Source organism: Globicephala melas, chromosome 1 (genome assembly GCF_963455315.2).
Source record: "Globicephala melas chromosome 1, mGloMel1.2, whole genome shotgun sequence".
Taxonomy (NCBI): Eukaryota; Metazoa; Chordata; class Mammalia; order Artiodactyla; family Delphinidae; genus Globicephala; species Globicephala melas.
The window spans coordinates 31979870-31996096 of record NC_083314.1 but is presented as its reverse complement, the minus strand read 5'-3'; the positions used below and the strand labels follow the sequence as shown (position 1 = coordinate 31996096).

Here is a 16227-nt window from a genome sequence, read left to right as displayed (position 1 = left end):
TGCCTACTCAATCCTTTACCCAGTACACACTGCTCCAAGTGTGAAAGATTTTTATATACATGCCATGTGTACAGACTTATACACACACATGTTCTATATCAGCAACAAATGCTGTAGTTGAGATCAGTGGCACATATAACCATTAATTAATTAATATTTTTCTTTCCCGCAATATATTCACCTTTTGGCTTAGTTTCCTTGTATCTTTGGTAGAAGGCAGGAAAATCTGAGTAATTCCGATTTATTTGAGGGGTAAGAAATGAAGCTAAGTATTTTGTTTGTCTGACCCTTAGAGCAAAATCAAGGTACATATTTAAGGAAGTGACAAGTACAAAGCAGTTTTTACAAAAGCAGTTCAGAAAGTTCCAACTCTTCTCCAGGTAGTTTCAGGTTCTCATCAAAAGGAAATCCCTGAGACACTTCATATCCTTTCACTAATGAATCAGGAATCATCCTAGAAAAGGCAACTCAGTCAGTGCAGAGGGAAGGCTGAAGCCATGACAACCTTTGATAACATACTTTACCAAGTGTTTGTCAATATTATACTAAGAGAACAGCTGAGGCAATATCATCATACCATGGAGTTTCATACAAAAACTAGGAAGATCAGTCAGAACACAATTATTAAGCCAAATTTATTTCACTCCCCTTCTAAAAGTTAACTCCTAAATGGGGGACACAAAATCCACCAGGACAACTCCCTTCTGCTCCATGGCATCTTTAATTCAGGGAACTAGGGACTGTGTGCTTCTCTCCTCTTGCCTCAAAGAGGCAACTTCTGATTGTAGAGATGGTGCATATTGTTCAGGGGTTTTTTGTTTTTATCATTTAACTGCCCAAATTCTGGTTTTCACTGACCCAGGCTCACTTTCTGTGTGAACAGCTTTAGTACCACCCTCAGTGCAGGGTAAGGTTAGCTGTTAGCAGCTGTATTAAGCAGGGGCTTCCTAAGAATATTCTTTAAATAGCAGGGGGTAGGGAATGGTAAGGAAAAAACAACACACTAATTTAGCAGTCAAGCTCATGATAATAACTACCCCCATGAGATTTTCATGTTTAAAGAATATGGTCGTAATGCCACCTCTAGCTAATATCCAGCTCCCTAGCTAATTTGGGTGGGGGGCAGGTGGGAGGAGACAAGCAGCAAACTTATCTTGTTAGCAGAAACAAAACAAAAACATGATCCTCTTCTCAGAGTACACAAGCTATACCAAGTCCTCTCACCAAGAGGACATGAGCATTTCTGCAGGGATAAAAGGCCAAGCTCTCATAGGCAGCACAGGGCAGAGCAGAGCAAAGGAGTCACTAAATTCTTATAGTGCAGGAGTCTGGTTTCAATATGAGAATGCAATTTTTTAATGAACCTTCATAATAAATGCCCTTCTAACAATTCAATGAAAATATCACTATACTTCCTGCAATAACTGTCTTGATTTGTTTTACATTTTACTTGGAAACACATATTTAAAAGATTCTTTCATCAATCTTATATAACTTTTAGGCTGATTAGGGATAAGGTATACCACAATCAACTTTTTACTCACCCTTTTACTCTTTCTATCTATGTACACTCTGCCTACTCCCCTGTGCCACCATCTACCACAAGAATAATGAGACTGACCTTTTTAACTGTGGCACAGCAAAAGGACCTGGGTCAGAATTCTGGCTCTGCCACTTATTGGATAGTATGGCCTTGTTTAAGTCACTGATTCAGCTTTTTCAGCCAGAGAATGGGAATAGTATCACCTACCTTGCAGGATTGTGAGAACTAGAGATACGAAAAGTTCCTAGTGTAGCACAAAATCATTATCATTACTATCAGCTTCATGCAAAAAAAAAATACCTAAAATCCAAAACTGGCAAAAAAATATTTATGTGACAAATATTTTTAAAGAAAGATACACAAGTCAATCTCATAAGTTTATGAAAACCCTGTCACCTGCTTTATTTCTAGAGAGGGGTAAAGGGAGAAGAGGAAATATTCACTTGAATTTGAGGGGCAGCTAAATTGGAAGCAACAGTAGCAACAATTTTAAGCCTCTAAGGTTACTCTGATCCATAAGGGAATGCTGAAATTTCCATGTTTGGAGATTTAAGAGTTTAATTTTCCCCTAAAGCGAGATCATCCACTCTGGCTGGGATAAAAGAATAAAGAACAAACTCAGTAGCACCAAATGGGGTTTAACACAGAAAATAGGGCCAGGTTTCACCTTTCAAATGCAAAATTTTACATTAAAATATGTTTATAAATCATAATGTTTTTACTCCTGATTCAATCCTTCTCCTTCCCCTAGAAGGAGCCCCAGAAACCTGAAGAGCATGTGCATTACTGACCAGATATACAATCAGCTGCCCCTTCCAAAATGGAATCTGATTACAAATGGACTGGCCTAGCTCAGGGCTGCCCTCAGTGATGGGAAGCAGTATCTATGCTCTCAGGGAGAATGGATACTGAGGATGCCACCAGTCAAAAAGTCGAATGCTGTGCACTGGGTCCAGGATGACTTGCACACCCTGTTCACTGCGCAGTTTCCGACCTCCATGGACAGGAGAATCTTGGAACACCAGTCTCACTCGATGATGCCGCATGTCCGTGCTCACATTGATAGTAAACTGGGAGGGAAAAATAAATTCAGTACTCAAATTAAACAACCTTATTTTCCTATGACTCACTCTAAAATGAGACAATCTAGAAAACTGACATGAACTAGGCCACAAAATAATCTCTAAGTTATACCAACAGCACTATACTATCTTTTTTTGCAAAGATATTAAAAATTAAGGGTGATTTTTATAAGTTTTTCTTAGCTTCATATATTTAAACTGTGCTAAAGAAAGCCTCTCCAATGGCTGAACAAATTAGGACACATGCACATAGACTACCTTAATGACAATTTAAAAAAATTGGATTACAGCTATAAGAGATGACTTGAAGGGATTCTGATGAGATATTATTGAGCAAGTTAAGCAAGATGCATGAAACTGATCTGATCACATTGTTTTGGAAAATAAACCACAAAATCTCTAAATGTTTATGTATACGTAAATCTGTATAGAATTCTAAGAGTAGAAAGTATATGGAGTATAATAAGTATATAAATAAGTCATTAATGTGGCTTAATGAGAGATGCCTACAATAAAAACAGATATATGACATAATCTCAATTATACAAAATTATTTAAGAGAGTGGGTGTATACATGTATTGAATATATATTAACAGATACATTAAAGAACAGCTCCCCAAAAGTTAACTGCAGTTATAGGATAGCGGAAGTCTAAGTCACCTTCACTGTTCTCAATGTGTTTATGTATTATTTAAATTCTTCACATGAAGTATGAATTATTTATTTTACCATTAAAAAAAGAATAAAGCTATTTTCAATGTGGAGGGGGAAACATCTCTGAACATAAGCTTAAAATACAGAGAAGATAAATTACATGAACTCTCCAGTTGCCAATCCAGTTAAAAATGTTAAAAACATGGAAAATACACCAGAAGCATATTTGTTGTTTACTAATCTAATTCTTAGCTAAAATCTAATTCTTAGCTAAACCTTGAATAGTCAGAGCATCACACAAAAGACAGAGCTGGTAACCCTACATTTTAATATTCCATATATGATACCACATGCATGCCTCAGGTCCTGACATACAGTGTTCATGTATAAGCTTCATCATTAACCTTAACAGGATAATGTTTCTCAAACATTAATGAACACTACACAGGAGATGCAAAAACATTCTGTTCACTATAGAGAAGGAAACAGAAGTAAAATATTCTCAGACATAATTAACTTCACAAATATGTCTATTCCTAGTATACAAGTCTGCTTTCAGATTTTGTTTAAAATTATTCTTGAAAGATTTCTTCCTCAATGGTTAAATTTACAAATTTCTTTCAAACCCTAAGTATAGTGAGTCTATGAAAGAGCTGAGGATGACATCCTGTCTCCACTTACCAGGGTAAATATCATTCCCATGACAATTGGAATAAAGATGAAATTGAGGGTGGTGACCTGCAGTAGGCAGCAGTCCTGGTCTGGGTTGGTATGAACATCTTCGTACTGAATGGGAGGCTGCAATCCTCCCATACACTTGCTCTTTAATCTAGGGGACTGAAGAGAATTAAGAATTACTCTAATGGGTTAGAGGAAATGTTTATGGCTCTAAGACTCCACCAATGAAAATGGTATGGCTTAACTAAAGCTGCTGAGATCCATTTTTCTGTTATCTCTTCTCTCTTTAATATACATATCAGTTTCTATACAGATCAAGGAAAATCTGACCTTTGAAAGACATGGAAACACATTTGGATGAGAAATGTGACAGTGGGTGCTTCATTTAGATGGTGTTTCCTACCATCTGGCAAGACATGGAAACTTATAGCTCTATCAGAGGCCCTCCAATGTTTGAGAGATCACAAATTCCTTGTGACTTGTCAGACTCCAAAGAACATCTGCTGCACAAAAAGGGATGGAAGCAGAAGTGGTCATCGAATTCCAGGCATCATAAAACAAGAGTCACAACTCTCAGAGCTAGAGGAAATCTTAGCATTCACTTTCCTGCAGCAGCTCTGGTCTTAGCTTGTATACACTGTAAAGATTGCCCCTCAGTTCCCTCCCAAAAAGGTGCTATGGTGGACTTTCTACCAACATCTAATGGATATCATAGATTGTGGACATCTTATTAAAAGCAAATGATCAGAGCCAAAATTCATCCCTAGAACCGTGTTTTTGAAAAATCAATGTAAAAATATGATTTACTTTAAATACAAACTTATCTGGAACACACTTGTCATCAAGTGAGGGATAACTGTAATTCTATTTGTAATGTGTCACCTCAGTGAGATACTAAGTATGGGAGACAGATGGAGGAAATGAGGCTGCTGAGGACAAGAAGTAAAGACATGCAGAACAGATCCTCACTGTAGCCAAGATCTCAGGTACAGTCCAAGAAAAAGGCAGAGATAAAGGTGCAATAGTATCTACTCTTCTTATAAATAGACTCTTGGCAGTCCCTCTCCCCATGGCTTGCCCAAACTGCCTCAGATATAAAACCATATGAAGTATTATTGTTTACAAATACATTTGCTTTGAAAAACAAAAAAATTCTTAGTCAAATAACCTCAGTACATTGTTATAACAAGTTTTTCCCTTTCCCCACTTTTAAAGTCTTCAAATATATAGAAAAGCTAACAAAACCATGCAATAAACTCCTGTATACCCTTTACCACTGGATATTTTGCCACGTTTGTTTTCTCTCTCCCTCACCTCTCATTTTATATATATTCACATATTAAGAAAAAAAACACATGAACTCTTGGGGTAGGGGAGGCAAAGCCATTTGAAAGTAACACTGGCATTCCACCCTTATTCAACATGAATAAAGATACATATATAACCTCAGTAACATTATCACACCTAAGAAAATTAACAATAATTTCATATAATCTAATATCCAGGGCATACTCAAATTTCTTTAATTGTACCAAAAATGTCTTTTATTGCTCTTTGTTCATTAATCCAGGATCCACTCAAGGTTTACTCTTTGCATTAAGCTATTAAATCTTTGTGCCTCTTTCATAGAAAACAGTTTTCTTTTATTTTTATGACATTATATGTTTTAATGTGTATTATCTGATTTTAATGAGGCAATTTTATGTCTAGTAAAATTAGAGTAATATATTACCTGAAAAGCAAAGAGATGATAAAAGCACACACCTGCTTTTTGAACTTGAAGTTGAATTCCCACATTGGCTCCTGTCTGTTCCCAACAATCTTTCTGCACCAGAAAAGTAAGCACTGTAAGAAAATAAAAATAACCTTTCTGTTTGCTAGCTCTAAAGCCAGCCACGGTCCCAATGCTGAGATTTTTACTTTGGCACGGATAGAAACCCCCACCTCCCCCGCACCACCACTACAATTTGACACTGGTGCAACATGAAAAGAGACAATCCCAAGGCTATTCAGTAAAGAGAAGAGGTACCAATATAAGTCAACCTCAGATGCTATTGAGGTCAACCCCTATTGTTCTCATCTTTAAAGACAGAAACATGGTCTCTAGAGACTGGGGCATTATCTGATTCAGCAGGCCACTCCTCTATATTAAAATATAAGGGCAGCCAGTAGCCACCAGACAAGATGATAACAAAGCCATAAGGCAGGCAGAGACAGCCAGCCCTGTACGTAATAGGAGCAAACCACTCAGGACCTTCTGGGAGCAGACAGCCGGTATGGAAACTACAGAGGTGAGCTGAATTCAGTCTAGAGTAAGCCCCTCAAGGAAAGTCAGGCTACAGCTAGGGTTAACACAAGAAGTTAAGTACCTCCCAGGGGATAAGGGGTGGGTCGTCCGCCGTGCCAGCTGTCCTGCCCTTCAGACATGCCCTGTAGGTCCTGCTGTTCCATCAAAAATAATGGGCTTGGCTTTAAGGGGCAAACACTTCTGCTGCCAACACAACGGCTCCAGTGTCCCACACAAGCTATGCTACTGAAAAGAGAGAGAGGGAGAATCAAATACGAAAAGGTGGAGTCCAGGAACATGGGACAACTTCCCTTAGGCATGCTGGCAACTTCCTGAATGCCATGCGATGTGGTTATACTAGCAAGGCCATGCATGGGACACCTGCCACTGCAGGTCCCACATCCTCTTCAGAAGATCTCTAACAACAGGTACAAAAGCAGCAGACAGGTGGCCTAGCCTTCCTGTCTGGATTAAGACCTTAGTTATCACCACCTTGACTTTTAGCCACTTAAAAGTCACTTTTTTAGTCCACTTAAAAAACTTAATATACAATTATAAGAATATGAAGACATGGGTATTTTAGATTTAGGCAGTAGCACTTGCATTGTGCACTGGAGCCGCGAGGATGTGTCAAGCATGAGGAGTTTGCCCAATGCTGCTCTGCTCCCAACAATTGATTCACCCCTAGCATGGTTAGCTTTGGGATGATCCCCACCTCACCTGACAAGATCAAATGTTTTTTGGGGGAGAAAAACTATAAATGTGAAATGATACACTGTCCACTCATATTACAAGGAGAAGGAATGAAATTCTACTCACCCAGCATTCTAATCCTGCCCTAAATCCATCAGCTAGTGTGACATTAAATTGGCTCAGCCAATGGCCCTGACCACCTCAGTTTGCAACCCTGGGGGGAACCATGATGATCTTGAATCAACAGTACCCTTTTAATCAATATGTATCAGGTAGAATGTTATCACACTAGAGCTGAACTAGGGGAAAAGAATCATTATGTAACATCCAAAGCATAAAAACAAAACAGAAGAGAATAGGAAGTGCTATAGAACACCAGACTTTGGGTAGGAACAGAGTAATAAAAATTATTAACAAACGCAAAAGATACAAAATTTAGACAATAGTATTAGTTGAATGAGAAAAAGGCCGAGACATCAACTTGCCTAAATAATCATATATGCTATACTAGTCTAGCTTGGCAAAGATGTGTTCACTAGATATTTCATTATGGCAGAAAAAAGGAGAGAATGGACCAAAGGCTTATAGACCTACTTACAAATCAGAAGAATGCCAGAACCTTGAATACAATGTACAAATATAAACTACTGGGGAAATTCCAAGATATAAGGAATGGCCTAGAACACAGTAAGAATTTTAGAGGGCTAAAGTCTATGAGTGGAAGTACCTTATAGTCTCTGAAACAACCCACCCCTGAGCCTGGCAATAGTGGGCACTTTGCAAATGCTGAAGAAGTCCACACCAGAATCTTTTAAGGTTAACAAGAAAGTGGAAATCCAGATGTCAAGGTCACATTAGAAAAAGAAAATTAGTAAGTCGTTTTATATCTTTGTATCATGATTTAAAGCACCTTTTAAGAATTATAGTTTACATCTACCATTTGAGTTGTGTTCTTCCTAGCCCAAACCATCAAACCATCTAAACCATCTAAAGTGGCCCAGTGTATAAGGCATGAAAATAAATTAAAATAAAGAGAATAAGGAATATGCTAAAAGCACAAGAAAGCTTTAAGGTAAAGATAACATGAGCCAACCCAGCACAGCAGGAATGTCTTGGAGAAGAGATACCCATGAGCCCTGAAAGTTTACATTAGTCCCTTAGCAGCCTGGTACTTAGGGCCCTAGACCACCCCATCAAGGAAGCTGGAAACAAGCCATGATAACAGGCCCATTATACAAGAGTCCATTTGTTAAACCCCAACACTAATTGTCACTTACTTTGGAATTCTTTAATGTGCTAGGAGTGCTTTCTGGAATGGCTGGATTCTTGGAGATTCGAGCAGCAAATGGCTCATACATATGGTACAGAGATCGGATCACACATGCCCGGAGACAGCGCAGCTTCTCCATTGACTCTGGTCGCAGGCGCAAAGGCAGAGAGGCATCCAGCGTGTAGTGCCTAAAACATGACACATTACTCCTACCAATAAGTGACCTCTCTCTTCTGCTCTAGGCCAGTCTCCTAGGACTCCTGGGCTCAGTACAAATTTTACTATACTATTCCACTGGCCAGTAGTTAGTTTGTCCCAGTGCTCTCACATACACACACACAAATCACTATCTCCTTCACTTCTTAGCTACTTTTGCGTCTCTTCTATGCAAAACCCAATATACCTTGTAATCCTGCACTCCTCTATTCATTTAAAAATTTTAAATCCTCACTATTTCACTTTAAAAAAGGGGCAAGTCTCTGACTTTATACCAGTACAATATACTTCAGCTGCTCAAAAAGAACCTGCACTGGGGAAGATCCACCAAGTTCTCTTGTCACATGTCTCAGAAAGTTCTCTACTCCCTGATACCTCACCATCCCCTTCCACCACATTCTTACTGACGATTTACAATCTTCACTACACTTCTAACCCTGCATCAAAAGTCAGCCCTCTTACTAATCACATCATTCACTCCCTCTTCACCACTACAACTATACACAGAGCAGCATAACTACAAAGACTATATGATACTTCAAGATGACTAGCAAATCTAAGAAACAACAAATCCAATTGCAAAGATAAACAGATGGGCATCTATAACTTTTGAAAATTCTAGCTAAGATAAACCGCTGAAGAAAAGTGGGTAACCATAGGGAAGACAATTACCAGATGAATTAATAATATCAATTTTAAATTAAAGAGGAGCTCAAGGAATTCAATGCTAGGTTCATGCCCAGGCATGCAGTAGAGAAAGTGAAAAGAGGTCACCATCCAGAGAGTAGCTCCAAATCAAAAACAACAAGAAATAAGTTACACAGATAACACAGTGAGCTCTCTGTGGTCGCACCTTCGGTACAACCTGGTCCAAAAGGCAGCAGTGCAAGTGACAGTCCAGGCATTCTTACAAATCAGGGAAAAATTCACAATGTCCTCAGGACGGATATAGGAGGCCAGTAAGAGCCAAATATCCATGGGATACTCTTCTCCTCCAGCCCCATCCAGATCTTCTGAAACAGAAAAAAGAACTATAACTTTTGATCTTCTATTATATGCACATATAAAGATCCCCAATCATTTCAATTCTCCCAGGGCTTGCACAGTTAAGAAAATGGTTTAAATAGGTCCAAGGAAGCCTCTCAAACTCATCATTTCCTGCTTACTCTAGCTGCTGAAAACTTTTGTTTCCTGTTGCCCAAGTGAATAGGTCTTGTTCTTAAGGCCTTTATTTAACCACTATTTACATACTATTTTGAAGTTTTCAAAGTACCTTTGCATATATTATATCATTCAACTATAATAATTTTTCAGTGGAAATAAGGAAAATATTATTGTGTCCATTTTACTATAAGAAAACAGAACGTTGCACGTATTCAAGGTAAACAGAACCCAGTTTTCTCCAAAGTCCAGCTTTTCACTATAAATTCTGCCCTTGATTTCCCTTGCAGTCCCCATCCACCAAACATTTTCTTCAATTCAGTCACTTAAAAAATAAAACTGATTTTAAGATGGTATGAGGAAACCTCAAAGTACAAACTAAATAAAAAAAAACAAGTAAGTTACAGTGTATTTTTATTACTCAGTAATTGCCTTAGATATGTGTCTTCTGGTTTCTTCTTGTTTCATTGTCAGCTTGATCTACAATTCTGGCCACAAGCATCCAGTGTTCAAGGATACCCTGTGATGATGTATCCCCACCTCTTCCTCCTTCAGACCTCATTAGGGTTAATTCTCTTGACCCTGAGGTCCACTATACATGTCAGGTTCAAATAAAAATTCACACTCCACAGAGATACCAGAATCTGGGCTAACCATAATCTTTAATTGAGACTTAGTTATATAGCTATCCAAAACACAGCTTTTTTCTTTCTGTTTCCTGAGCAAAAAGCCCCTACAACTACCTCCCTGAAGCTGCCTCTGCTTTTCTAGCTGCTTCCTGCAGCCCTATGACTCAATCAGGTTCTTGCATTAGGTTCTTCATAACAGAGACCAATGCTTCTAAAACAACATCGTCTTTTTTGGTTCTTATGCTTCTTGATATCTCCAGTAACCATTTAAGGCTCAGCCTACCACATTTGGGGCCCCCTTCTCCCACATTAAATCTCTCTCTAAAAGAGAAGGCAAACAACTATCAGAATTTCCTCCACTGAGACCCATGAAGACTTTCACAAAGCAGAGTACTATTAAAAATTTTCTGTTTTTAGGGACAAAACTCAGTAATTATAAAAATTGCCAATGTTTTACACACAATTATTAAGAAATTTCAAAACGTAGGAAATGGAATCAGTAAAGGAAAGCTTCATGGAGATAAGTTATGAAGGACAAAAAATATGATATTCATAGGTTAAGGGGAAAAGTATTCCAAGTGAAATAAACAGTTAACATGAAGCCTGGATATTTAAAAAAACAAAACACATGTGAGGGCAATAAAGAGACAAGTCTAACAAGATTTTGATGATATTAAGAAATTACTGTTGGGCTTCCTTGGTGGCACAGTGGTTAAGAATCCACCTGCCAATACAGGCCACACGGGTTTGAGCCCTGGTCCGGGAAGATCCCACATGCCACAGAGCAACTAAGCACGTGTGCCACAACTACTGAGCCTGTGCTCTACAGCCTACAAGCCACAGCTACCGAACCCGCGTGCCACAACTACTGAAGCTGGCACGCCTAGAGCCCATGCTCCTCAACAAGAGAAGCCACCACAGTGAGAAGCCTGCACACCTCAATGAAGTATAGCCCCCACTTGCTGCAACTAGAGAAAGCCCACGCGCAGCAACGAAGACCCAACACAGCCAAAAATAAATAAATAAATTTAAAAAATAATAATAAAGTAGCTTTAAAAAAAAAGGAAATTACTAACTTTTTTAGATGTGATAATTTTTTTAAGAGCATTTGTCTTTTGGTGATAACTACCAGAATATTTACAGACATAAAAATGGAATATCTGGAAATTGTTTCAAAATAATCAAGTGTGTATGTGGTGTGTGTGTGTGTGTGTGTGTGTGTGTGTGTGTGTGTGTGTGTGTGTGTGTGTGTGTGTGTGTGTGTGTGTGTGTGTGTGTGTGTGTGTGTGTGTGTATGTTGAGGTGGGGGTGAGGGGGTAGTGGCTGAAACAAAAGTGACCATGAGTTGATAACTGAAGCTATGTAATAGCCACATTGGATTCATTATACTATTCTCTCTTCTTTTGTATATGTTTCATTTTTAAAAAGCTAAAAGAAAAAAGAGGGGGAAAAAAAAGACCAGTTTGATGAGAATGAAGGACCCTAATGGGGGTAAAGTGCAGCAAGGAAGTAAAAGATGAATTATAGCTAAGAGTTTGTAAACCACAAATCATGTATCTGATAAGTGACTGGTCTCCTGAATACATAAGAATTCTTACAACTCAGTAATATAAAGATAACCTAATGTAAAAATGAGTGAAGAATTTGAATAGACATTTCTCCAAAGAAGATACACGAAAGGCCAATAAGCACATAAAAGATGCTCAACATCATTAGCATGCAAATCAAAACCATGAGATACCACTTCACATCAACTAGAATGCCTATAGTTTAAAAAGTTAGACAATAACAAGTGTTGAGGAGGATGTGGAGAAACTGTAACTCTCATTCACTGCTGGTGGGAATATAAAATGGAAACTTCATAAAAAACTTGGCAGTTCCGCAAAAAGTTAAACATAGTTACCATGTGATCCAGCAATTTCACTCCTACCTGACAAAAATGAAAATATATATTCACACAAAAACTTGTCCATGAGTGTTCATAGTAGCATTATTTATGACAGTCAAAGAAAAAGCAATAAAAAGGAATAAAGTACTGATATATGCTACAATATGGATGAACCTTGAAAGCATTATGTTAAGTCAAAGAAGCCAGATGCAAAAGACCACATATTATATGATTTTGTTTATATGAAATGTCCGGAATAGGCAAATCTATAAGGACAGAAAGTAGATTGGTGGTTGCCTGGGAGAAGGGATGGGTGGGAGAGAGTGTTGGGAGGGAATGAGGAATGATACTAATAGATTTGAGTTGATAGAAATGTTCTAAACTTAGATCATGTTGATGGCTACACAACTCTCTTGCACTGCTGGTGGGAATGTGAATTGGTACAGCCACTATGGAGAACAGTATGGAGAGTCCTTAAAAAACTACAAATAGAACTACCATATGACCCAGCAATCCCACTACTGGGCATATACCCTGAGAAAACCATAATTCAAAAAGAGTCATGTACCAAAATGTTCATTGCAGCTCTATTTACAATAGCCAGGAGATGGAAGCAACCTAAGTGTCCATCATTGGATGAATGGATAAAGATGATGTGGCACATATATACAATGGAATATTACTCAGCCATAAAAAGTAACGAAATTGAGTTATTTGTAGTGAGGTGGATGGACCTAGAGTCTGTCATTCAGAGTGAAGTAAGTCAGAAAGAGAAAGACAAATACCGTATGCTAACATATATGGAATCTAAGGGGAAAAAAGATGTCATGAAGAACCTAGGGGTAAGACGGGAATAAAGACACAGACCTACTAGAGAATGGACTTGAGGATGTGGGGAGGGGGAAGGGTAAGCTGTGACAAAGTGAGAGAGTGGCATGGACATATATACACTAGCAAACGTAAAACAGATAGCTAGTGGGAAGCAGCCGCATAGCACAGGGAGATCAGCTCGGGTGCTTTGTGACCACCTAGAGGGGTGGGATAGGGAGGGTGGGAGGGAGGGAGACACAAGAGGGAAGAGATATGGGAGCATATGTATATGTATAGCTGATTCACTTTGTTATAAAGCAGAAACTAACACACCATTGTAAAGCAATTATACTCCAATAAAGATGTTAAAAAAAAAAAACTCTGAGAACATACTAAAACTACTGCATTGTACACTTTAAAGAGATGAATTTTATCTCAATAAAGATGTTTTTAAAGTCTGTAAGCTCTTCTGTGGAATGTGCTCAAAACCAAAAAGGAAAATCAAGAGAAATATCTAATACAATGATGATGATGAGTAGGGATTTAAAGCAAGAAATTAAGGAACAAAGAAGTGTGAGGAATGTCTATTAACATTCTTGGTTCCGGAAAAGAGTGGTATCACTGACAATAATTGGTATAACTTCAAAGCAAAGTCAGCTCATTAATTTATTGATTATTTCAATATATTTTAACATATGCAAAAGTCTGTCATCTGATTCTCAAGTATAGGTGAAAGTTCTCAGAGATCTGAGACCAAAAATACACATATCATTTATTACATTAGTTTCCTCCTAACTCTAGCTGATCATCAGAACCACTTTAGCTTTAAGAATTCTGGGCTCTACCCCAAGAGTCTGATTCCTTAAGTCTGGAGCAAACCAGTGAATGATGCATTGGCACGTTGTATACCATTAGTTTACCTTTCTTTGTTTCATTTGTGTAAGTTTTATTGCCACTAATACATAAACATCACACATTTCTCTATTTCCTACAGTACCTACTAGACACAAAGCAGGCATTAACAATTGCAGAGCACTTAAAAGTCCACGATAATAATCTAACTTTCGCTGAAGTGAAATTGGTTATATACAATCCACATATTTGGGAGAGAGAACATTTTTGTCACAACTCTGCTTCCTTACACATTCAGAAATCCAGAAATGCAAAGGCTTTTTGTTTTCCTGTTGCTACATGGATTTTACCTGATAATGATATGTTCTCAATGAATGGCTACTACTGTTACCAATCTCCTTTCCTCTCAACTTTAGATATAAGTAGAAAGCCCTGGTATATTGAAGTCCTGTCCCACTAGAAAGATCCAAACTCTGGTTCTCCACTGGTATCACCTCTTGTGCTGACAAAGTGACAGCTTCAAGTTATCACCACAGATAGGACTAATAATCCAAAAGAGAGCGAGCCCTGTACCTTTGTGCCTCTTGCTTTTCTTTTTTCTGGAGGCAGTTCTCTCATGGATGCTTTCCTCCTGGGCATCAATCTCATCACTGCTGTCAATGATGTCACAGGGCTCACCAGCCCCAGAGAAAGCTTCTACTGCAGGAACCTGGGAGGCTTCCAAGCCACAAAGAGATTTTACTAGAAGAAAATAAGAAGAGAATGAGATGGCAGAGTACCATGGCTTAGGCAGGATATCAGCATCCATAAGGAAAAGAAAAAAGAAAAAAAAAGCAAAAGCTGTGTGAGAGTCTGCTAAAGGAAGCTGAGAATCTTAAAAAAAAAAAAAAATAGCATTTTAAACACAAAAAATTGGAAAGTAATGAGCAAACTGACTCCAAAGTTGCAGAAACTGCTTCAGACCTGAAGAAAAAGGGAGTGAATTATTCTCCACTATAAACCCTTCAGGGTAAAAGCAAAAGGTGAATGCTATTTTCATTTGCATAAATTCTGAGGAGCAGTGTTTGAGAGGAATTAAACCCAATTTAACCTTATTCCTGGGCTGGAGACAGTACATATCATGAAAACACAAGCTTCATGGACCCCTGAGTAAGAAGCTTGAAAGTAAGAGAAGCATGAGAAAAGGAAAAGAATACTTCAAGGTTATTACACAAAGAAGCAAACAGCAGAGTTAAGTGGAGAATATATGTGAACAACAGGAATAAGATTAATAACCAGGAAGAAAGCTGTGGAAACCAAAGAAGAGTACACAAAGGTTTTTTTTTGTTTGTTTTTTTATGGGAAGACAGAAATAAAATATTTCTGCTACAGAAACTGCTACTGCTCTTGACTAATGCTTCCCCTCCCCTGAATATATGAGTAACCATCGAGGAGAGCAAACATGTTTACAGGAAGATGCCTAAAGGATTGCAAGAAAAACACTGAGGCAGAATCCCAGGAAAATAAAGCACCTAGTTCTCTCTTCACTGAGTCTGAAAAGACTCGTCGGAAGCCTACCTTCCTGCTGAACAGCATTGGCGACGGCTTTCTTGACCCTTCCAGACCTCACGACGGCCGGATCCGAGTTGGCATAATCCGCCACAGTCACTGAAACACAGCACCAAACCTCAAAGGAGGAGGCCTTCTCTCCTCAGCTTCCTCCCCACCAAGATTTCCTGCTCACTTCAAGTCCCCAGTCCAGCCGCCCTCCCGTCGCAGGCAGGCGAGCACTCGCCTCGGTGCTGTCCAGCCCCCTCCCTGCTTCCAGCCCCAAGCCTTTCAACGCCCCCGCCCTCGCCCACCTCGCCCAGAGCAGGCGTCTTGGGCCCGGAACTTGAGTCGCTTTCCTCTCTTGGGCATGGTGACTGTGCCGGGGCGAGGCCGGGTTAGCGGGCCAGGACCCCGGGCCATGTTTCAGGCCAGAGAGCGGGAAGCAGGAGCCAAAGGCCAGCTCTGCCCGGCTCCGCGGCCATCCCGCTCCAGGACCGCAGCTCTCGCGAGGCTTAGGACAGGGCTCCGCGTCGCAGTGGCGGCCAACCCCCCTCTTCAGAAACCAATCACCACCTGGTCTAAGGCAGTACGTCATCACCCAGCGCCTAAGGATCAAACTGCATCTGGTTCCCCAAGGGTAGCTTAGCTGCCCGTTCTGGGCAGTGTGGGTTTTTTATCATACGTCTTGTAAGGTGATTTGGTGTCTCAGACCCGAAACCCACAATCCCGTTGATTAGAGCTGAGTTTACATTATGGTCTCCCCGATTTTTCTGCTACTGCCTCTGTCCACACTCCAGGTTCTCTTCAGTATCCCAAAAGCACATCTATTGTCATCTTCGTGCTCCATCTCTCAGGCCACGTAGACATAGTCCAACATGGGTCTAAAAGAGTCTTAACTCTAATTTCTTATACAAAAGCTGTAAATTTCTGAAT

At 39.3% G+C, this 16227-nt stretch overlaps 1 protein-coding gene across 5 annotated transcripts; it reads right to left on the bottom strand.

Annotated features, from left to right (window-relative positions):
• Nucleotides 1-616: 616 nt before the first annotated feature.
• On the bottom strand, nucleotides 617-15818 carry TMEM183A (transmembrane protein 183A). Of its 5 annotated transcripts, none has more exons than XM_030872684.2 (8): nucleotides 15606-15818; nucleotides 15322-15411; nucleotides 14338-14505; nucleotides 9278-9437; nucleotides 8216-8396; nucleotides 5723-5803; nucleotides 3962-4117; nucleotides 617-2613 (listed from the first exon to the last, which is right to left on the bottom strand). In XM_030872684.2, exons 1-8 carry the CDS (start codon nucleotides 15712-15714, stop codon nucleotides 2428-2430), a joined length of 1131 nt encoding a protein of 376 aa, XP_030728544.1. In that variant the 5' UTR covers nucleotides 15715-15818; the 3' UTR covers nucleotides 617-2427. The 5 variants fall into 5 exon arrangements, with proteins under 5 accessions (XP_030728544.1, XP_030728545.1, XP_030728549.1 ...); XM_030872685.2 differs by having other exon boundaries at nucleotides 9278-9434; XM_030872689.3 differs by having other exon boundaries at nucleotides 2519-2613; nucleotides 3962-4109.
• Nucleotides 15819-16227: the final 409 nt, after the last annotated feature.

Excerpts from the sequence above, each read along its gene's own strand:
- TMEM183A (XM_030872684.2), bottom strand. The coding sequence starts at position 15,714 with ATGGCCCGGGGTCCTGGCCCGCTAACCCGGCCTCGCCCCGGCACAGTC. Across the intron at positions 5,804-8,215 it reads GCACATTAAAGAATTCCAAA|TGCTTACTTTTCTGGTGCAG; the intron begins GTAAGTGACAAT and ends ATTTTCTTACAG. Across the intron at positions 4,118-5,722 it reads ACTTCAAGTTCAAAAAGCAG|TCCCCTAGATTAAAGAGCAA; the intron begins GTGTGTGCTTTT and ends AATTCTCTTCAG.